This window comes from Schistocerca nitens, chromosome 8 (genome assembly GCF_023898315.1).
Source record: "Schistocerca nitens isolate TAMUIC-IGC-003100 chromosome 8, iqSchNite1.1, whole genome shotgun sequence".
In the NCBI taxonomy this organism is placed as follows: domain Eukaryota; kingdom Metazoa; phylum Arthropoda; class Insecta; order Orthoptera; family Acrididae; genus Schistocerca; species Schistocerca nitens.
The window spans coordinates 138,808,457-138,832,540 of record NC_064621.1 but is presented as its reverse complement, the minus strand read 5'-3'; the positions used below and the strand labels follow the sequence as shown (position 1 = coordinate 138,832,540).

The 24,084-nt window shown below is 37.3% G+C and overlaps 1 protein-coding gene across 4 annotated transcripts in view; it reads right to left on the bottom strand.

Annotated features, from left to right (window-relative positions):
- Nucleotides 1-1,695: 1,695 nt before the first annotated feature.
- The window catches only part of LOC126198650 (elongation of very long chain fatty acids protein 4-like), a 44,434-nt gene continuing 22,045 nt past the window's right edge, over nucleotides 1,696-24,084 (bottom strand). For all 4 annotated transcript variants that reach the window (XM_049935114.1, XM_049935115.1, XM_049935117.1 and 1 more), the window contains exons 5-8: nucleotides 22,122-22,293; nucleotides 4,935-5,062; nucleotides 2,976-3,125; nucleotides 1,696-2,878 (exon numbers count right to left, since the gene is read on the bottom strand). In XM_049935114.1, the coding sequence (XP_049791071.1) occupies nucleotides 2,750-2,878; nucleotides 2,976-3,125; nucleotides 4,935-5,062; nucleotides 22,122-22,293 (579 nt within the window). In that variant the 3' untranslated portion in view covers nucleotides 1,696-2,749. The remainder of the gene's footprint in view (nucleotides 2,879-2,975; nucleotides 3,126-4,934; nucleotides 5,063-22,121; nucleotides 22,294-24,084) is intronic.

Here is a 24,084-nt window from a genome sequence, read left to right as displayed (position 1 = left end):
AACGTTTGAGTAGTAAGACATAAGTCAATGCCCAAAAACTATCTCCACATGAAGTGTTATTTGTAGCTGTTTTTCAATTTTATGATTTTTCTCATATGTATTTGTTTGTATATCAGTTTCACATATTAACTGAAGCATTCCCTCAAGTTTTAGACTGGGTGATTGTAAGCTAACACATTAGGCATTTCTATTTCATCTTTTTTCGTTTTTATCCACAATGAATATAATCCTTTTATAATGTCTTACTTACTCAAGATTCAATAGGTTGAATATGCTCTGACTGAACCGTAATTTATTCTGTCTGAATGTATGGGAGAAATCAAAAAATTAAATGTATCTTCACGATATACAGTGAGGAAGAAATGAGATTTGGTTGGTTGGTTGTTTGTTTGGGGAAGGAGACCAGACAGCGTGGTCATCGGTCTCATCGGATTAGGGAAGGATGGGAAGGGAAGTCGTCCGTGCCCTTTCAGAGGAACCATCCCGACATTTGCCTGTAGTGATTTAGGGAAATCACAGAAAACCTAAATCAGGATGGCCGGACGCGGGATTGAACCATCGTCCTCCCGAATGAGAGTCCAGTGTCTAACCACTGCGCCAACTTCTCGGTCAAATGGGATTTGTGGAAGTATTTATAGTAGTGTAATGCCTAACTTTAGCTTTTAGTTGGATTTTGTTACTTTTAGTGAATGTCGGTGCATTTCAATCCTTAGATAGACAGGGGATTAACATGCAGAGTGTAGAAAAATGACAGAAAATAGAAGGAATATTCTTAAACAGCAGATGTGATAAATGGAAAAGGTGTGAACAGAGCCTGTGCTGTACATGTTGTGGATGCATTAAATGGAAAGATGTGAACTATGCATGTGACATAAACACTAAGCAGTTACATGAATGTAACAATGACAAAAGATGGTAGCGTTATGATGTAACTTGGTGGCATTTACAATGGCTCTAAAATTCAAATCAGAAACTGTGAGAGATTCATGTACACACTTCCTCTTTATCTAGTTTTAAGGACTGAAGCATCCTATTAGCTGCATGGTGAGTACCAATCTATAGTGTAAGCAGGCCTCTAACTTTACAGCATGCAGTTTCTGGTTTTTCTTTAATAAATGGCATTACAGTAATGGAAGTATTAAGTTATCTGCAGGAGACAAGCAGCAGTTATTTCATAGCACTGAGGCAATAGCAGCTTCTCTGCTTGCTTCGTTAATTTAATAACAAGAAATTTAATTATTAATAACCTTGACTTTGTTCTGTTTCTCCAAAGGTTCTCCTTCATGATGGGCTCTATGGAAAATGATGAAACAAAAAATGAATGAGTTTGAAATTAACATTTGAGACACTATTTGGCTATGGTGCAGAAGCAGTTGTCTGAAAGATCATAGATACTTAACCACTTGATCAGCTGGAAGCTAGAGAAAATTTTACTAGTTTGTATTGCCATGAGACTCTGAATCTGTACATCTGCATTACTTTTTGTTTGTGTCACTTTCTGACAGTGCCTAATAGAAAGAAATGTTTTTAAAGATATTATAAATTCTCTGCAGTCCCCTTGTAGAAAGTTGTTTATAAGTTAATTTTGCTGACTAAGGTATGCTGGATAACATAACTAGAATAAAGTAATGTTTTCCATATATAACAAAAGTTTTTATTGCTTTTGTCATTTGTGTAGCATGACAGAGTGTAAAAATGACAGTAATGAAAGCACACAATTAATGAAAAGTGAATAGAATGATAAACATTTCTCACAACATATGTTCTGAAATGGTAAAAATATGCAAGCTTGCAAGTTAAGAGTTACATCAGTTTTATATTTCACACAATTATGACTGCAAGTCAATAAATGACATGTCATAACTTATAAACAAAAATCGGGATTATGAGAAAACTATGCGGCACACACTCATAGTAAATGAATATTTGTTAATTACAGCCTCAGTTTAGAATTACATGGCAGTACACAGTCGATATTACATTCTTGTACCTGAGCATTAATTGACAGTATGTGTAGAAATATACATTTTAAACTTGAGTTTCAGTAGCATTAACTGCCAATTAATAACTTTACATTGATCCACTTTCATTTATTGCTTTAGTTATTACATTGACAGAGTTTCGAGTGAAAAACCTTAAACCATAACAATTAAATTCTTTACTGTTCATTGAAAATGTTACACTTTCATTGATTGTTTCTTTCTAATAAATTCACATTCTACTGTGTTACTTCCTCCTCTAATTATTTTAAATAACATTTATGGCTGTAGTTAATAGTATTGCTTTGATATTACATTTTTGTTAACTGTCATTTGTGTTGTTCCTATTAATTGCCACTTTGAATCACTTTGCTAACAAATATTTGAGCACTTACATTCATTGGAATATGTAAGGGAACTTACCTTCTCACTGACTATGTCAGCTACAAAAAAAAAAAAAAAAAATTATGATCTTTTATCACACACACACGATTTTCAGCCATACAAAACACTTGTATGTTGTCTTGGGTCAACAGTAACAATATCAACAGCAGTCACCCACAGTAGTGAAAAATAGACTTCAGGTGAAGAGCACTATTCATCTAACATTATCAGTCAATTGCGCACCAAATTTGTACAAATGTTCTGTTTCATCGAGAAACAGAAAATAGTTTAATGTCTTCTGGAGCTACAACACCACTGAGTCATTATTAGTGTCTCAAAAATTTCAGGTTTGGTGACCAGCACATATTAGTACCTACACATTTTATTTATTTTATCTTTTTACTCCTGTCTTCAATAATACCATTTGATGTATGGTTCTTGAACCCATTCTGATGGACTTCTTCACTGATAGATCTCCTGTAAGAGCTTTCATTACCGTCAAATATTTTTGATCCCTAAAAAATGAAATAAATGAAAGACATTAATATCAGTTTTTTTTGTTTAAATGAGACTCTTTGAAGATATTTTAAATGCACCAATTGTATTTCTTACCTTGGCCATATATGCTTTTGCATAAAAATTTCCAAAGAGGGCAATGAAGGACATCATATAAATTACTAGTGTATACTGCATCCATATAGGAAAATCACAGCCATTTCTAATACCATTGATACCCATTATCATTGCTGTTGTGAACTGAATCTGCAACATATAATGCTTTATCAGTAATAAGTTGGTCATTTATTATTTTTATCTCTTGTCACTTGAGTTACTCTATTATTTTTGACTTTTGAGGTGATAGGTATGTGATATTTACTTTACAGATCTGAGCTCTGAAACTTAGCAGATTTCACACACACTATTTTCACTTAAAATATGTATATATTTTCTGGTTTCATCACCAAGCAGTTAGGTTTGTTCATAAATGCAGTCACATGATATCCTATAAGAAGGAAAATTTGCTTGAGAAAACTATAAAATGAACATTTCTTACCTCCAGGAGGCAAAACCCTAAAACTGCCAATCTTTCCTTCCTTGCCAGTGCCCTCTATCCAGCATTTGTCAGGACCATCATAGTTCATCTCCAATTTTATGGAGAACCAACCTTACCCATATGGGGGCTATGAGTATAATGAAGTTGCCACTCCCAAAGACATTTTAAAGCTACTGCCAGCTCTGCCCTCACTCAGTTTACTTCTGTTTACACTCTGTGTAATCACACAGTCAAATGTGACATTGTTTTCAAAGATTTTGTCCATCATTTATCTGAGCTGGGGCATGGAAACCAGACCAGTATTTACCTCATTAGATGACAAGCACTGCCCAAAAATAAGATCCAGGCTGGTTGGCACACTGGCCTCCAACATTAGTAATGAGGTGGATTTGATACAGGGCCAGCATGCCTCTCTGTTTCCTAGAAGCAGGCTCTGTAATGCACTTGCCTATCCAGGCAGGTACTAAAACTGCCAATAGACAAGTATAAAAGTAGAAAAAACTATATGAGATGGCCTCCAAGTTCTCACAACATGTGAGCCCCTTTCAGTCTATGCCGTGTTTTGTAGCTTTCTTCAGCCTATCACTCTTTCCTCCCCATGGAAGGAATTAATGATTCCTGAAGCTATGATAATTGTTTCTAGTTTTATGTGTGTCTGCAAGAAGTAGTAAGATGATTTGGGCAACCATATCAGGATATTTCATGGGCTCCATGGTTACTATGCAAGGACACACTACTGCTAAGGATTATGTGACCATTTTGGCTGATCAGGTGCATCCCATAGTACAATGTTTGTTTCCCAATGGTGATATTGTGTTCCACGATGACAGAGCCTCCGTTCACCCAGCTCGCATCGTCCATTACTGTTTTAGTGAGAACAAGGATGAATTGTCAGCACAGTCACCAGATTTCTGTGTTATTGTCTTTTTGTGGTCTACTTTGCAGAGGAGGATGTGTGACTGCTGCCCACTTCCAATGTTTTAACCTGAAACTACCATTTTTTTCTTAAAAGAATGGCATAAGATTCCCTTGAGAACCATACAGAATCCATATCTATCCATTCGGAGATGACTGGAAGCAGTTTTGAATGCTAACAATTTTCCTATACCATATTAGGGATGGTAATGTGTTGTGTTTTTTAGTGTTTCCATATTTATGCCCATCCCCTGTAACATTCAGTTTTTTTTTCAGTCATTTCTTAAATAAATAATTTAAAATAATTTTTAATTTTATAAGTTGCAATGTTTCTACCTTCAAATCGAGCCTCATCTATAAGCATATGACTTCCAAACCTGTCTTGTGAATTGATGAATTCAGAAAAATGATTATTGCATCATTTGATGCTGAACATGAGTTGTTGTTATTATTGTTATCCAAATTTATCTGTTTCCATAGTAAAATTATTCACCTGACATAATGTAAATCTACCAATTAGCTATTCAGATGTCCTATAAGTGCGTCAAGAAAAGTGACATTTTCTTTTCTGTTTACAGAGACTACAAATGTTGGTAACTCACAAGCTGCAAAATTGTAAGGTATTTCTTCCACCACAGGTACTTAGCTACTGCTGGGCCCAGGGCAGAAAGCCCATAATACGTGTACATCAGTACATGGATGAAGCTATTAGCCATTGCTGGAAGGAAGGCTGAAAAACAAGGATACATACCTTAAATATTAATCCAAGTAAGAACACTTAAAACATTTATACTACAGAGAGACAATATCCACTTTTAAAATTCACCTAAATAAAATTGAATGGTCATAATAACACTTTTAAAGGAAAATAATATTGTTTAGTATAAAGAAAGTAGTATAATTCACATAACCCATTACACATGGTAAAATTGACACTTACTGTTCCCACAAGTTAAAAAGTGAGGAAATATTTGTAGTTACTGAAGGATTATGAAAATATAAAACTAGTATGTATTTTGTATACATGGGAATGAACAATGAAAATAGTGGGAGACATCTGAAAAAGAGAGAGATCACCACTCAGTGAATAGAGGCACTGTTGAGCAGTGGCAAAGCACTTAGAACACAACGATACAAGCTAAGCTGTGTCCAGGCGCTGTGTGTGTGTGTGTGTGTGTGTGTGTGTGTGTGTGTGTGTGTGTGTGTGTGTGTTCGTGCACACGCACTCTGAGGATAGCTGATAATCCTTTTCTCGAGTGTGTCTGCTGCTTGATGCCTTATCTGTTCAGTGACTGTTCATCATATGGAAATGCACTCTATCTTTATAAGTCCTTAGAAAAATATTTATATTTCATCCTGGATTTACCATTGCTCTTTAAAAAAAAATCAGGAAATCGATATGCTCAATAGCAACAAATTATGCGGACTGTTGAATGAAAAATAACCATCTCTCTAAGCAATCACAAATTTGTACTTATTGGTCTGTGAGGCACTTAAAATCATTTCACAATGAGTAGGACTGCACTACTAACAGCTGGATATGATTTCAGATGAATGCTGATAAATGTTGCATACGTATTAAAAAATTATAGTCATATTGTTGAAATGAGAGACTAATCCATAGAAACAATTTATGTTGAATGGCAATCATAACAGTACACCAGCTATAGAAATAATAAAAGCTTTATACAACAGTGGTTCTATGAAAGCACCACTTTATGGTTCCCTGGAATGACCCTTTGACATGAGCTGTAAAAGTCCCTAGCATGGGCCGATTTATGAGTGATAATTAAATTTAATCAGTTAAATTATGGACAACAAATTATGAGACAGAATTTATGGCCAGAATTTACCTTAAGAGGTCATGTGTGTCATACTGCTGATAGACACATATAAAAATAACTGTGATACACTTAATATCCTTTGGAACTAACAGTTTCTTCCACAGGATTGAGAGAGGGATAAGTTTGGGTAAGTGAAAAAGGAAAGGTAGCTCACTCAGACCCCAGACTGAGAGGGACCCCCCTATTGTGAGGATGGGGGCAGACAAAGATTAAGGGGGAGGCATCACAGAGAGCAGTTAGAGGTGATACTTTGGCAAGCAATGTGCCAGCTTCAGTCCAAAAAGCCTACCAAAAGTTGTGGAAAGTACAATTAGGTGCCCCTCAAACATTGGTGTAGTACCAGAAAATTCTTCCAAATAGGTGCTACTACATGGCAACAGGGAGTATGCAACAAAACAAAGGTGCAAGTAGTCCTCCTCAGCACCAATAAGACACATGATACAATTCAGTTAACATTTGTTACAGCTTCAGAGTCTGTTACTTAAACATAAAGTTAATCTCACCACCAAAAAGCAAATATCTTCACTGCTGACACTGGAGAATGGTGGAGACCCTAGTGAAGGATGATGCAGAATGGTATAGCAGAGGAACGATACATGGTTTATACTACTGCACTACGATGAGCAGTATGGGGTAGCTACATATGCCACAGTATATTAATTTCAAAGTAATTCATGAGGGCATACCAGCAGATATGTTTGTCTTAGCAGTTGAACTTGCCACTGTCACAGTGATTAACAACTACAAATCTCTGAGAGTCTGTTGGCTCAGCCCCCTTTCTCTGCTCCCTCTTCTCTTCCAATTAAGCGTTTCAATCAGCTTGGAATATATGTTATGGACTTTAACAGCTGTAATCAAAAGTGGGGACATGTGGTACAACATGGAAATAAAACTGCTCTCAAAGACTGGGTGGAAGTGAACAGTCTCCAACTCATCTACAATGCTAACCATTCAGTATTTTTAGATCTGGCAGATGACAAAAGGGTTATTCTCCTGATTTCTCCATAGTGTCCTCACCAATGTTTAACAATGAAAGTACGACACAAAGGGAAGTTGTCAAGTCATTCCCACACAATCAACATGGGCCAGTCATCATCCATTATGGTGTACAAATCTCAATTATTATCTCAGTTCCACGTCCTTGATGGGACCAATTTAAGAAGAGGGTTGATGGCACTGTCCAATGGATCTCTCCAATTCCTGCCACTTATGAGACATTTGTCAGCACTTTAAAATCTAATGCCATGAAGTTCATACCATGTGGATTTAAAAACATCTCTACACACCTGGAAGGATGGAAGAATGTAACAAATTGTACACACAATATCAGCAGTCAGACAGTGATACAATAACTGAAGATCTCATGAAGACTCTCAATCAAAACAGAAGCAATCCAACTGTTAAGCTCAGAACCTTCTAAGGAAACTTCATACAGATCCACATATACCAAGAAGAAATGCACACTATCAGTTAAATACCAAGAGATCTCATTTGGAACCTTGCATGTGACTTTTACATATGTGGGCTCACCTTAGCCCTGGGATTTGTGAAGAAAAAAAAAAAAAAAAATAAACCTGCTGGATTTGATGGAATATGTTTGGAGTTCCATAAACCATGGACAAAAGAGTCTCCTATAGTTACAGTGGCCAAAATGGTTTCCCCTCCATAGTTTTTTCATTATGATGTGGAACGATACTCAGAAAACTTATGTCAACTAACTCTGGTCACAGAAACCTACACAGCTATAGATGTCTCTATGATTCTTCAACAAAATTTTGCAAACTGGAAAGCTACCAAAGATGTTTAGAAAATCCAAAGTAATCATAGTTTTGAAACCAGGCAAAGAAGGACTCAATGCTGCTAACTATTGACCTGTTTCCCTACGCAGTATGACACAAACTACTGGTGTGGCTAATTCACAACCAAGCCCGAGAAGTCACTGATAAAATAGTGCCAGCTGAACAAAGTGGCTCTAGAGAAAGATAGAGTTGCTGTGATGAAGTGTCAACTATCACAACATTGTTGGAACCCAGATTTCAGAGGGGCTTACTATCAGCTACAGCTTCCATCAGTCTGACAGCAGCTTATGATACCATATGGAGAGAAGGGTTTGTAATATAACGGACTGAGATTTGCCTATTGAACACTATGATACGCGTAACTAATGTAGAACACTTGTATATTTCATTTTTCATAATTAATCTTTCAGTTCTTATATTGCTTCATAGCATTGCATTAGTACTACTCAATTATGCTAATTTTTTGTAATTTTTCTTTTATTTGTACTCATTATTCTATAAACAAACCAGTTGACTAAATCAAATAATAATAACGATATGAAAAACAATGTATTGTTAATGATGTAATTAATGTGAAATGAAATGTTGTGTAGCTAGGGTCCTAGCCTCCTGTCGGACAGACTGGTCGCCTGATGCAAGTCTTCTGAGTTGACGCCACTTTGGCGACTTGTGCATGAATGGGGATGAGATGATGATGATGAAGACAACACAACACCCAGTACCTGAGCAGAGAAAATCTCTGACCCAGCTGGGAATCGAACCCAGGCCCCTTGGCATGACAGTCCATCGCACAGACCACTCAGCTATCAGGGCGGACAAATTTTCATATAAAGACATCAATTCTGAAAAATTATATTCATTCGAAAGCTGCTTATATTAATGATATTCTAATTCTTGTGGACAAATGTTAAAGCCCAACATAAATAAGAAAAAGTATTAAATGAAGGTAAATGTGGGAATTTTGAGACTTCTGTGAGCACTTGCTGACATACTGCCTGTTGCCTCCTGTCTTGGGTTCTTCAGGCAACATTTGTTTGACAATAGTTCTTATGTTTCACCAACAAGAGTGACCAGCATTGTCAAAGGTTCACCCTCCATCCACCTCCAGTAATGAAGGGTGAAGCTTTGACAATGCTAGGTTCTTGTGCTGGTGAAATGTTAGAAATATTCTCAAGTAAACATTGTCCAAAGAACCCAAGAAAGCCAGCAGGCAATGTATAAATGTTAACTGAAAACACTATAGTAATTCTGCTTGAGTAAATTGTCTAGCAAGTTTTAAAGTGAATTTTGTAGGGAAATCATTTGCATTACATAAATGTAATTTTGGTGTAAGTTTTAACAAGGAAGTAAACAGTTAAAAGGTGACCATGGCTGTGACTGCATGCTCAACTCAAGATAGTATTTACTCAGCTTTTGTTCAGTCTTGGGTTAATGTTGGCAGTATTTGTTTCGCATAGTTTTCTGTGAATAAATGTGGCTCTTAAAGAATCATTTGTGTTGGGTTTGTATTTCCAAAAGCAAGATTTATGTACGAAGAAAATGCAACCCAAAAACACATAAGTGTAGGACATCTGAAGCTAAGAAGAATAATATGCTTACTTTGTTGACAACAGTGGACATCCTCAGTTCATCAAGCTATGTGACAGTAACAAAAACTATTTTTTTCTTTTAGTTGCAGAAAAATCATTAATAACTTAGAGTACAATAGTGTGTATAAAGTTAATTTTTAAAAATCAGTTACATCCTAGATGAGAGTAGGAACATCACAGGTGCTCAAGCTTGTTGAAGTAATTCCTTGTCAGAAGCTAGTAACTTTAATCAACAACATGCTCTCTGAATGGAAAAGCCAACAGATGGAGAACCTTGAAGAATGGGTTGCCTCAAGGATTAATCCTGGTTCTCATTTTGTTTAATTGTTATGTTCACAACATTTAAGCTATTAGTTTCAAGAAAATCCAATATGTAGATGACCTAGCATTAATCCTCCAGCCACAGGAAACATGCATGCGCTGCTGATTCTGTGGTGCACACTGTTATCCCATCGGATGTAATTTCTGGGCTATTCGTATATTGGAAGTCAGTATTTTCCTGTCAAATATTTTTTGTTGGTCTTGAACATCAGGAGGCACATTTAACACATTCTCAAATCTCATTGTCAACAGAAATGGACAAGTTGTGACCTTTTTGATTGCATCATAGAATATACACCAGGTGCCACACAACTGTAAGCAACAAACTGTTGATAACAGTTTATAGTCGTGTTACAAAATTTACATCTAAGCAGAAAGAAAAATCTGTAAACATGATTTTTCACTGAGCTGGAATCAATCATCTTGTTGGAAAAAGTGTATTTACACCAGAAATTGCATCAAACTCACTATACTACAACATATGCAATACAACTAATGTTGTTATTTTCAACTACTGTGCTGGATCTTACTTGGAAATGAGTCAGGTTGTCTGAAAGTTCTAATGGCAAATAAAATACCACAGTTGTGCCCAAATTATTTCTTCAGCTGTCAGTCAACAGCTGGGGAATTTCAACAATGGAAAGATCTGTAATAATTTAGTGTCGGTTGTGAAGCAGCAGTGCTGACAGTGAGTCCATATTCTCTAAGTGTCAAAACATGCTATATATTCTGGTGATGAGTCTGAGATACTAAATCCAGTGAAGATTCCATAAATTTTGGAAGAGACAATGACAGCTCTGAGGGAAGCTTCAGTGACAACAATGAAGAATGGGACAAAAATGATGGATTTGTAAGTTGGCACATATGGAATGAAACTGATTATGTAACTTTCCCCCCACTACACCAGCTTTCCCTTTTACTTCAATTCTGGGAGTAAAAGTAAATTTAGATACAACTGCTGCACCACTTGAGTATTTTGAAGTATTTTTTGATGTTGATTCGTATTCTGGAAACTGAAACCAACATGTAAGCATATCAAGGAAACACCAATTTGTAAACACAAACTGCAAGTCACCTAAGTGTTAGTGAAGATGGAATGAAAGTTTTCACAAGCATTTTGTTATTACAAAGTACAGTCAGTTTACCTGATCAATGATGGTACTGGTGTGCTTTCAATCTGCATCCATGCCAAAAGTTATGAAAAGCATACAAAGCTATTGAATATTTGTGAAACTAATTCAGCTCAGCTTTAGTTCCAGAAAGAAATATTGATGTGAATGAAAGCTTATTATTATGCAAAAGCAGGCTTGGCTGGAAACAGTGTATACCAATGAAAAGATCTCACATTAGTATAAAATAATTTATTCTGTGTGAATCACAATCAGGTTACATATGGAACTTTTTGTTTTATGTTGGCAAAAGTATACCATGCTTGTATAAGTATATGGAATATTGTATGTCTACCAAAATTGTTTTACATCTATTGGAGTCCCTATTAGACAAAGACTACTGCATAGGAAATGACAGTTTTTCACATCACTTGCAGATTATTTGGTGCAAAGCAGGATGGATGTCTATATAAATCTTTGAGCAAACAGAAAGGAACTACTGAGCCATAAAACCTAAAAAGGGAGAAATTGGAGCTTTCCAAAGAAGCAAAGTCATGGTCCTAAACAAGTGAGAGAGAGAGAGAGAGAGAGAGAGGAAAAAAAACCAATTTGCATTTTTAACACTACACACAACCAATCATTGCATATAATGGAAACAAAAATTGGTGAAGGAATAACAAAATCTTAGGTGATGAGAGACTGTGATGATACAATGATCTGATCAAGAATTTCTTATTACGACCCTACAGAAGCAGCAGAATAAATATTACCAGAAAGTATTTCAGCATTTTATTGACTGGTCTCTATTCAAAACATTTACTATATTCCACAAAAACACAAAACATTTTTGAAATTTAGAATGGATGTAACTGAAACCTTTTTTGAGTAAAATGTACAAGCGTTACCTCAAGATGTACAGTGAGATACAAGTACAACAAAACTTACAAACAATCAATTATTGACAAAATTATTTAATTGTAGAGATAAAAACTTACCAAGTGGCAGCAGAACACACACATAAAAGACTGTTGTAATTGGCAAGCTTTTGGAGCCAGTGGCTCCTTCAGGCAGAAGGGTTGAAGGGGAAGGAAGAAGGGTAAAGGAAAAGGACTGAAGAGATCTAGGGAAAGGGCTAGATCTTGGGAAAGTCACACAACTGCAGGTAAGGGGAGACTTATCGTACTGGATGAGAAGGGAAGACTGATCGTTGGGGACTGCATCAGATGAGATTTGAAAACCTGAGAGATTAAAGGTAAAAGGCAGGGTAATATGAGACAGAGATTACAGCTTAAACATCATGCATGTGTTATTAAGAGTGAAAAGTGAAGTGCATTGTATGTAATAGAGGTGGGATGGTGCGGTGAAAAATAGACAGGAAACACAATGAAAGATGCTGAAAACTAGAACAGAGTGAAGCAAAGAGTAGTTACAGTGAAGAAATGCTGAGACAGAAGAAATTAATATAAATTCAGGCCAGGTATGTAGGTGGCGCTAGCTCCCACCTGTGCAGTTCTGAGAAACTGGTGTCTGGGGATGAATCCAGATGGCGCGTTTGGTGAAATGGGCACCGAGGTCATGAAAGTCATATTGTAGAGCATGCTCTGTAACAGGATATTGCAAGTTGACAGTATATACCCTCTGCCTATGCCCATTCATCCTAATTGATAATTTGGTGGTAGTCATGCCAATGTAGAAGGCCAAACAGTGTTTACATAATAGCTGGTATATGAAGTGTTTCACAGGTGGCTCTCCCTTTGGCAGTATATGTTTTGCCAGTTACAGCTCTATTATAGGTGGTGGTAAGAGGGTGCATAGGGCAGGTCTTGCAGTGGGGATGGTCACAGTGTTAGGAGCCATAGGATAAGGAGATGGGTGCTGAAGGGGCACAGGGTCTGACATGAATATTGCAGAGATTGGGAGGGTGGTAGAAAGCTATTCTAGGTGTGGTGGGCAAAATTTCAGACAGAATGGATCTCGTTTCAGGGCATGATTTTAAGAAGTCATGACCCTGTTGAAGTAGCTGATTAACACATTCCGGACCAGTCACCAATGGTGTGCTCCAAAGTTGTTTTGTGGAGGGATTAGCACTACCCGGATTGGATGTGATGGCCCAGGAAATCTGCTTTTTAACTGGGCTGGTGGGGTAATTATGTGCAGTGATGTCTGAGAGGAGAATGGTGGTGTATTGCTGTGAAGAGTCTGCACCTGAACAAATACATTTTCCTTGGATGCTAATGCTGTACAGGAGGGAATGTTTGACATGGAAAGGATGTCAACTGTCAAAATGTAAGTACTGTTGTTTGTTGGTAGGTTTAATGTGGACAGAAGTGAGTAGCTGGCATTCAGCGAGGACGTCATCAACATCAAGGAAACTGGCATGGGATTCGGAATAGGACCATGTGAAATCTAATTGGGAGAAGGTATTCAGAGATTCTAGGAATTTCAGCATGTCAGCCTCACCATGAGTCCATATGGTAAAGATGTATCTAAATCAAACCAGGGGCTGAAGACTTATGGGTCCCAGGAAAGCTTCCTCCAAGCAATCCATGAAAACATTGGCATAGGAAGGAGCCATCCTGGTTCCCATGGCCGTACCCTTTATCTGTTTGTATGTCTGCCCCTCAGTGGTTGTTGTTTGTAAGCATAAAGGTGATTGAGGTGAGTAGGAAGGATGTCATAGGTTTGGAATCAGGTGGGTGCTGACTGAGGAAATGTTCAGCAGCAGACAGGCCATGTATGTGTGGGATGTTGATACAGAGGGAAGTGGCATCAATGGTGACAAGCAAGGTGTGTGGTGGGAGTGGGACGGGCACAGATTTCAGCCAATCTAGGAAATGGTTGGTATCTTTGATGTAGGAGGGAAGTCCTTGTACTGTGGGTTGCAGGTGTTGATCAACTAAGGCAGATATATGTTTGGTGGGTGCTTTGAAGCCAGCTACTATAGGATGGCCAGGATGATTGGGTCTGTAGATCTTAGGAAGAAGGTAAAAGGTGGAGGTGCATGGTTTGGGTGGGGTGAGAAGTTCAATGGATTGAGGTGTTAGTCCTTGTGAGGGACCTGAGGTTTTGAGGAGGGACTGCAGATCCATTTGAATCACAGAGATGGGATCTTGATGGCAGATGCTGTATGTAGAGGTGTCAGACAGTTGGTGTAGTCCTCCACCAACATACTCTTTCAGTTAAGTACTAAAGTGGTCTATCCTTTATCTGCCAGGAGGATACAGGTGGAGTCATCAGCTTTTAGGGAATATAGAGCCTGGAGTTCTGCAGAGGACAGGTTAGGGTCATGTTGTAGGGACCTGAGGAAATGTGTGAAGCAATGCAGGATGTGAACAATTCTTGGAAGGCTTGGAAGGGATGATTTCGAGGTAGTGGTGGTGGATCAAATTCAGATCGTAATCTGAACTGTTCAAGGCAGGTTTCAATGTCAGGTTTGCTGAAATCTCCCTACCCTTTTTTCTCCTACCCCTATGACCATGCCCACGGTAAGACTTGCCCTATGCACCCTCCTACCACCACCTATAATAGCCCTGTAACTGGTAAAACACGTACTATCAAAGGGAGAGCCACCTGCAAAATGACACGTATATACCAGCTATTATGTAAACAGCTATTCTACATTGACATGACTACCACCAAATTATCAATTAGGATGAATGGGCATGACACAGGGTGTAGCCTGGCAACTTGCAATATCCTGTTACAGAGCATGCTCTACATCATGACATTTGTGACCTTGGCACCTGTTTCACCACATGCACCATTCTGGATTCTTCCCCCTTACACCAGTTTCTCAGAACTCCGCAGGTGGCAACTAGTGCTACAATGTGTCCTTGGTTCTCGCCACCCACTTGGCCTTAATTTACATTAATTTCTTCCATCTCAGCATTTCTTCGCTGTAACTACTCTTTGCTTCACTCCGTTTTAGTTTTCTACATCTTGCATTGTGTTTTCCATATAGTTTTCACTGCCCCTCTCCCACCTCTGTTACATACAATCCACTTTGCTTTTCACTCTTATTGTCTCGTGAATGATGTTGAAGCAGTCTGTGTATTACCCTGGCTCTCAGGTTTCCAAATCCCGTCCAATGAAGTCTCCAACAATCATTCTTCTCATCCTGTATGATAAGTCTCCCCTGACCTGCAGTTCTGGGTGACTTTCTCAAAATCCACCCCTCTTCCTAGACCTCTCTAGTCCTTTTCCTTCATCCTTCATCCTTCCCATTCAACCCTTCTGCCTGAAGAAGGAGCCACTGGCTCTGAAAGCTTGCCAATTACAACAGTCTTTTATGTGTGTGTTCTGCTGATGCTTGGTGAGTAGATGTTTTATCTATCCAATTAAATAAAACTGACAGAAAGGACTTCATATCCCATATACCTCCTAATCTAATAAAGAAACTTCGTAGATGATACAGTGTATGTTGTTCGAAAAAAAATGGTGACATGAAAAAAATGCAAAAAGAAACAATAGCCTGGAGCGAAAATTGCAATGTGGGATTGTGTATGGGACCTTGGTTCAAGATACACCACACACAGATAAATTAGCAATATGTTTCTCCCATGTTTATAGTGTTGAACGTGATTTTCACATTTCCTGCACTCATGTATGTTAAATCTCAATTAAAAATCACTTCTACATTCAGTTTCTGGTTTTTTTGCTACATTCCTTTGATATAATTCTTAGAACTATTCTAATTTATCAGATAAAATTGGTCCTCAATTTTAAACAGAAAAATTGGAAAATTGGTACTGTTGGAGGGTTAATATGTCATAACAAAGATATCAAACATTGTGAAAGCACTCTCTCAAGTGACCTCAACATACTGAATGAGTAATTTTGCAAATGAAGACTCCAACCACACTCCAGAGAACAAAAGTTATAGCATTCCATCCATATTTATAATAAAGAGGTACATGGGAAGTAACGTGTTATTTGATGAAATCAAAGTTTTCTACAAGTATGTCCCTAAATATTTAGATATCGCCCTTGATCAGACACTGTCCCTTAACCAGAAATGTTTGAACACGTCAAACAAACTTTGCTTAAGAGAAAATCTACTCCATAAAATAAACAGAAACAGCTGCAGCACAAATGAAATGCTGCAATTTCTCTTGTATACTTAGCTGCTGAATATAGTTCCCCTCCATGGGAAAACAGTACACAACAGCTCAGATTGATGGATGTCTGAATGAGGTCTTGAGGACCATTGCTGGCACTGTCAGATTTATTCACACTCACTCAATGGTTGCCTGTTTCCTCCCTCTGCATCTGAGATGGAAAGCTGGCACTGTGCAAATTCTTAAGAATATGTAGTCAGAAAAGTATTCATTTCTAAGTAGGGCTTTCCAGAACACACCCTCTATATGTCTGAAGTTACACATGCCCCATGTGTGGATATTTGGGTTACAGGTGATTTTTTATGTAACTGAGAAGTGGGAGGAATTCTGGAATGATCATCCTTGTCAGAATGCCCACCTAATTCGACACCAAACGGTGAAGACTGTAATGTTTGACCTCCGGCATGAATGGTCAAGACAACTGAGTCCAAACAGGAAAATGGGGATGTGCCAAATCCTGAAGAAGAGAGAATATTATGAAAGACCTTCATGTGTCTGTGATATTGACGAACAGACAATACGACATATTGTAGAGATCTGCCAACTCCACACTTATAAATGTGGTCTGAAAGACTTGAATGAAAGACACTCAGTGCTGTGATCTGGCTGTCAAATTTAAACATTAACCTGTAAATTCATTATTTATGCACATGTATATGTTATGTTATGTCATATAATAACAATAATGATCTTCATTCACAAGATAAAATTAAAACCATATGGTCAGTTGTGAAGGAAGTGTCTTGTCAGCAGCTCAAGGTCAATGATATAAGGTTAGTTTGCAGTAAAAATATTTATGTTACTGGTAAATCAGATATATGTACAGTATTTAACAATCATTTTCTGAGCATTGCTGGTGAATTAAACAACAATTTAGTTTCTACAGGAAATCATGTAACTTTCTTGGCAAATGCCTTTCCGAGATTGATGTCTGAAACACTCCTCTGTGATACAGACAAGAGTCAATAATTAAATCACTGAAGACTAAGGACTCTCATGGTTATGATGGAGAGCCTAGCAGAATATTAAAGTACTGTGCTGTGCATGTCAGCCCTGTATTTAGCCATGTTTGTAATTTTTCCTTTAGGAATGATCAGTTACCTGAACAGTCAAAGTACTCGGTAGTAAAGCTGCTTTATAAAAAGGGAGAAAGTGGTGATGTAGATAATTTTAGACCTATTTCTATGCCATCAGTGTTTGCTAAAGTTACTGAAAAGGCTGTGTATGGAAGGATAATTGATCATTTTATATCACACAATTTGCTATCAAATATACAGTTCGGCTTTAGAAGTCATTTAACAACTGAAAATACTATATTCTCTTTTCACTGTGAGGTACTGGATGGGTTAAACAAAAGGTTTTGAATGCTAGGCATATTGTTTGATTTAACTAAGGCATTTGATTGTGTTGATCACAAAATATTGCTCCAGAAGTTGGACCATTACGGAATAAGGGGAGTAGCTCACAATTGGTTCACCTCTTCAACAGTCAGCGAAAGGTCATTACTCACAATGTTGAGAATGGCTGTGATGTGGAGTCTGAATAGGGTACAGTCAAATGGGAGGTGCCACAAGGACCAGTGTTGGGGCCACTCCTGTTCCTTATTTATATAAACGATATGCCCTCTAGTATTACGGGTAACTCTAAAATATTTCTGTTTGCTGATGACACTAGCTTGGTAGTAAAGGATGTTGTGTGCAACATTGGCTCAGTTTCAAATAGTGAGGTTCATGACCTAAGTTTATGGCTTGTAGAAAATAAACTAACATTAAATCACAGTAAGACTCAGTTTTTACAGTTTATAACACACAATTCAACAAAACTTGACGTTTCAGTTTCACAGAATGGGCATATGATTAGTGAAACTGGACAGTTCAAATTTCTACATGTTCAGATAGATAATAAGCTGTCATGGAAAGCCCACATTCAGGATCTTGTTCAAAGCCTTAATGCTACCATTTTCACTGTTCGAATGGTATCTAAAGTGAGTGATTGTTTAACACTAAATTAGTCTACTTTGCTTATTTTAATTTGCTTATGTCATATGGTATTATATTTTGGGGTAACTCTTCCAATTCTAAAGGATATTTTTGGCTCAGAAATGGGCGGTTCGGGCAATAAGTAGTGTAAGTTCATTAAGCTCTTGACAACCCCTGTTCACTAGACTGGGTATTTTGACATTGGCCTCCCAATAGATATATTCCTTACTGTTATTTCTTGTTAATGATATTAGCTTATTTCCATGAATAGCAGCTTTCACTCAGTTAATACTCGGCAGAAATCACACCTGTACTTGGATCGAACTTCCTTAATTCTTATGCAGATAGGTGTGCATTATACTGCTGCATCCATTTTCAGTAACCTACTACTCAAATTCAAAAATCTTAGCAGTAATCCATGTCCTTTTAAATCGAAACTGAAGAGTTTCCTCATTGGTCACTCCTATTCCGTTGAGGAGTTCCTTGAAAAATTATGCTGATTCTTGTTGTATTATTGATTGAGTTTACTTAAACTTATGGCTTGACTATTTTCAGGTTCATAACAATTTATTTTTATCTGTTATTACTTTTATGTTGTAATTTCATGTACTGACATGTTCCATGACCTTGGAGATTTGATCCTCAATTTGGTCCCATGGAATTTGGTGTGTAAATTAAATAAATAAAAAATATCATAATCCAGATATGATAAGGACAGAGTGAGAGACAAAGATAGATAAGAAGGAAGAGATGACAGTGCAATTAAGAATAAGGGTAGATAAAGAGAGTCATTATATAATATACTTGAGGGCAAGTTAACATCTCTGGAGTTCAGAGGGGTAAGTATTGGGGTAAAGTAAAGGAAAGTAAACTTGTATGGCATGAATGGCTGGGGGACACTAAAGGACAGATCAGCCACTGAACTGGAAAGTTTTTCCCTGTCCTTCACACCTGCAGGTGCCTTTCCTTCATACAGTATGAGAGTTTTGTGGGTTAGTGTATCTGTTGAGTGTAGATTACTGTAATGTATGTGTAGTGTGGAGTGTAGTGTCACATTCATTTTGAAGATGATGGGAGAAGGGAGAGGGTGAAACCTGGTGCCAGCTGACAGCCTGCTCCTCTCAAATAACACTGAGGATGCCTTGGAGCTTGAAGCCCCCACCTGATAAATAGAAAACCACCAACAGTATCACATGCCCTCATGTCATGAATCTGTGCAGAGAGGTTTGGAATTAAATCCAGGCAATTGGCACAAAGACTGGTGATCAGTGATTTAATGTCACCACCACTCCTGCCCCCCATGACATAAACGCAAAGGAAAAATTGTCAACAGCAAGCCGTGTATCCAAACAATCACCTGTACAGGTGCTTAACTTCAGGGATCTGATGGTAACCAATATCTCCAACCCAGCACAACCATTGCCAAGTGGACAGTTCTTGCATGTCCATCCATACACTCAGCCAGTTTGGTGGTGGCCATCTATCTTATTGAATGATTACCTAACTCACAGCATGGTCCCAGTCGCGGGATGCCTGTCTAATGGCTTCCAGAGTCAAAAAATTTAATTTTCATTATTTCTTACAATCGATGACTGAATTCAAAACGCTATAATACTCTATTTATTAAGAGGTAAGATCTTATATTAAAAGTTTAACACAGCAAAACAAGTATTACAGTCAGAAACTGTGTCTATGTGTTGAGACAGTAACTCATGGTTCATAAATTACCCAGACTATATTCATCCAGTATTTGTGAAGAGCACTTGCTGACTTCCAACATACCTTACATTAACTGCAAACTTTATGAAATTTTTCTCACTGACATCCCCCACAAAATGCCGGAAGGGGAAATAGTTTATGATTTACTACATTTTTGTTCCTCATGGGATAAAACTTCAGCATCAGGCATACTATTTTAATTCATTACTTCTTTACTACTAAGTCTATTTATAACACATTTTGCAGAAAGTATCCACATATATCACTGAATGTACCTGCAAATGCAGCTCAGGAGTTGTGATGCCGTAAACATTGGGATACGTGAAAACTAGCTTTTCCTTAAAATGGAGTCTAGACTATATTTGTCCAGTGTTTGATAATGAGGGTACCAACAAACTTTAAACATAATTTCCAAGCTTTTCAAAAATTTCTCAGTTACATGTTTAATGTCAAATATTTAACACTTTAACTCATTTGTAAAGTAATCAGACATTTTAAGCTGTTTTGTACATGGGAATTTTGATTCTTTGAATGGTGTGGGTTTACTGACACCTATATAAAACACTATGCAGTGGACACAGGTAATAAGCAACATGCATGATTTCACGAGTTGCTTTACCTTCGACATTGCTACTCACCATACAGTGGAGATGTTGAGTCACAGATAGGCACAACAAAAAGACTGTCACAAATATAGCTTTCGGCCAGTAAGGCCTCCATCAAAATTAGATGAAAACCACACATATACACATTTGCGCAAATGCAGCTCACATACATGACTGCAGTCTCAGGCAACTGAATCCAGGTATGATTTACCAGTGGTGGGGCTGGAGTAGTTGGTAATGAGTTGGTGCAAGGGACAGATTTTACACAGGGACAGTCGCACAGGCAAGAATCTTGGCAAATGGATAATGTCTTTAGGTTTGATTAGCACGTTACACAGGTTAGGAGGGCAATGGTAGGTGGCAGTGTGTGCTGTGGGTAGGATATCAGAAAGAAAAGATCTCACTGCAGGATTGACTTGAGAAATTCATAGTGTTGGTGGAGCAAAGTATTGAGGCATTCAAGGCCTTGGGTGATCAACTAGGTGATAATGGGAGTGATTCTGAGTTTTTTAGAAGTGTAAACTATTAGTAGAGGAGTGACAGGAGGATAATGCCTGGGAGATTTGTTTATGAATAAAATCTGTGTAGTTGCAGAAGAGGCAAGTCTTGGAGAGGTGTTTAATTATGTGCTGAAGTGTTTGATGATGGAGCAGATATTTTTGCTATGGATGCCTGTGGGCCCTACTTACAGCCTAGCTTCCCTGAACTATGGATATGGGAACTTGCCCTCCCATATATCCTTGCACCTTGCATCCTAATATCTTCCTGGACGCCATCCTCTCTTCTTTCCATTATTTTTTAATTAAATATATTTTTCATTATGAATCTTTTTGCTGTCCTAACTCTTACTTACCTTCATTTCTCTTTTCCATAGCCTATCTTTATTTCTCACTCTATCTTTATTATCTTTGAAGTGAAGCTGGCCCAGTTCTTATCAGTGTGCCATGTTTGACTTAATCTCTCTGATGCCTCCCCTTTCATCTTTTGTCTATCCTCATTCCTGTTTCACTCACCCTAAGGTCTGAGTGGTATGACCTTCCTTCTTATCTTCCTGGACATATCCCTCCTCCTTCCCAACAAAGCAACTATTTGTTTCAAGGCCTTGGTGGTGTGTCACGTTTGCTTTTATATGGATCCATTGGCTGTACTACACATTTTGCCATCTGAAGTAAATACTGACCATCAATTCTGTCTCACAATTCAGTAGTATACTAATTTTAATTTTAGTTTGATAAAATTATGAACATAATCACACGAATTTTCAGTTAAGGGTATCAGACTAATTTGAAATTGGTGTTTACAGAACTTAACTGTCCAGCCACCTGTAGCTGAAACAGTGTACCTGCATCATAAGCAATGCCATCAACTCCACAGTGCTGACACAATTCTATGGCATCTGCTTGGTTCCAAAGAACACACTGTTACAAGTTATATAACTAACTGCTGGCCACATTGGATGAAATATATAAATAAAATATATATCTGATGCATAGGCTTGGCATATGGGTAGAGTGTATTTAAATCAATTGAAGTGTCAGGGAATTACATGAGTGCATATAGATAAATTTTATATTGTGTGTACTTTACAAAGTTCAAAAGACCTGGGAAGAGGCAAAGTGACTCTCTTGGAATGCTCATGAAGTATCCCCCATAAATTTAGCCTTGTAAAAAGATTACAGTTAATATCTGTCATTTTGAAATACTTACTTGAACCACTAGGTACCCACTTAATGCCTATCCACCACAGAGAAAACATGGTAGAATGATGGTACACATGCAGAAAGGTCAGTTGGTTGTCCTTCTTTCGCAAAATGAAAAAGAATGTGTCACAGAACTCAAGCAGTTTTGAAATGTAGTACCACCACACTGCATTTGCTATCTGGAAGAAGGCGAATAAACAGTTATATAAATAAGTAAAATAATAATAATAATAATAATAATAATAGAAAAACAGCATTTTGTCATATAAAGATGGTAACACAATAAATGGCAGCAGTTTAAATTATACTACTTTGTGACAAAACAGTGATCCCAGTATTTTAAAATCTACAGACACACATTATCGAAGTACCATATTCTACATAAATACATAATGTTATCACTTACTTTTCCTTTTTCTAGAAAACTGAGATACATTTAAGCAATGTATCAAGCTAGTAAATGTGATCTTCTGGAATTAAAGATAACTGCAATGAACCTTAAGAGTTGTTTGTTCATAATTATAAGAAAAATATTTACTCTATAATAGGCATAAATGTCAGTAGAGTGAAGAACAGCTCTCGTCCACATTCCTCACAAAAAAGGCTTCAAAAAGACCCAAACAATTATGTATGAATATCACTGCTGGATGCAGGATAAGATTCTTTCAAAAGTTTTTCTGTATAGAGCAGAGCTGCATTTGGACCTACAAGTGACTTTTTTTTTTTGGGGGGGGGGGATACCAGGGAGGGTTAAGAAAGGATAGATTATACTCTGAACAAACACTATAACTCAGAAACATTATGGCATATAAAAAATCAAGGACAAAGGCAGACATAATTTCCATCATTGATTTCAAGATGATATTTGATTCAATTGATAGAGAATCTCTAATATCAGCAATGAAAGAACTGGGTCTGGCTAAGAAAACAACCAACATAACAAAAGCCACTGTTAGTGAAATTTATGTGTGAAGTACCAGACCCATTTGAAAAAAAAAAGGTGTAAACAAGGAGATGGCATTTCCCCATTATTGTTCAGTTTTGTACTTCAGAAAGCAATCAGAGAATGAAACAAAAATATGAAGAGTGGAATAAGACTGAGCTGAAAAAAGAAGAATCTCAAAATCAACTGCATTTCATTTGCATATGATCCGCCCCATTTGCTAAAACGATAGAGGATGCAAAGAAAAAAATCTTTTAACTAGAGAAACAAGAATATAAAGTAGGTCTTAACATTTCCTTTGAAAAAATTAAAATCATGGCAAATGAAAAAAGAAACCAAATAAATACCCTGAAGTCTAAAAATAGTAAAGAATTTAAATATCTGGGGGAATGGATATGTAGGAATGCAACAGAATGTAGGGCAATAGAATCCATGAAAAACAAACTTGAATTAGCCTTCCAATTGAGAAAACAGATGTACAACAAGAAATCCCTTTCATGGGGTCCAAAATTAACCATTGCCAAACAATGATCAAGACAGATGTATCGTATGCAGCAGAAACACTAACCATGAATCACATAGGCCAGATAGAACAATTGGAACTAAAAGAAAGAAAAATTTTAAGAAATATCATAGGAAAAAATATCAGGATGATAAAATAGTATACATAAAGGATGAAGCTCTCTACAAAACAATTGAAAAACTCACATTCTATGCGACAAATGAGACTAAATTTTTATGGACATCTTTCCAGAATGAACTAACAGATTAACTAAATTAATTTTGAATTTCTTCCATAACCACATAACAAAACCTAAATGGTTTACAGAAATTGAAAAAGACCTTAGACAATTAAAAATTACAGAAAAGTCATTAGTCCATAGAACAATGTGGATAAGTGCCATACTAAAAAAAAGATCCAAGTTCAAGTTCCAAGACAAAATTATAAATAAAGTCAAAACCCATTACCTCAGAAGAGGAGAGGAGAGGAGAGGAGAGGAGGAGGAGGAGGAGGAGGAGGAGGTGA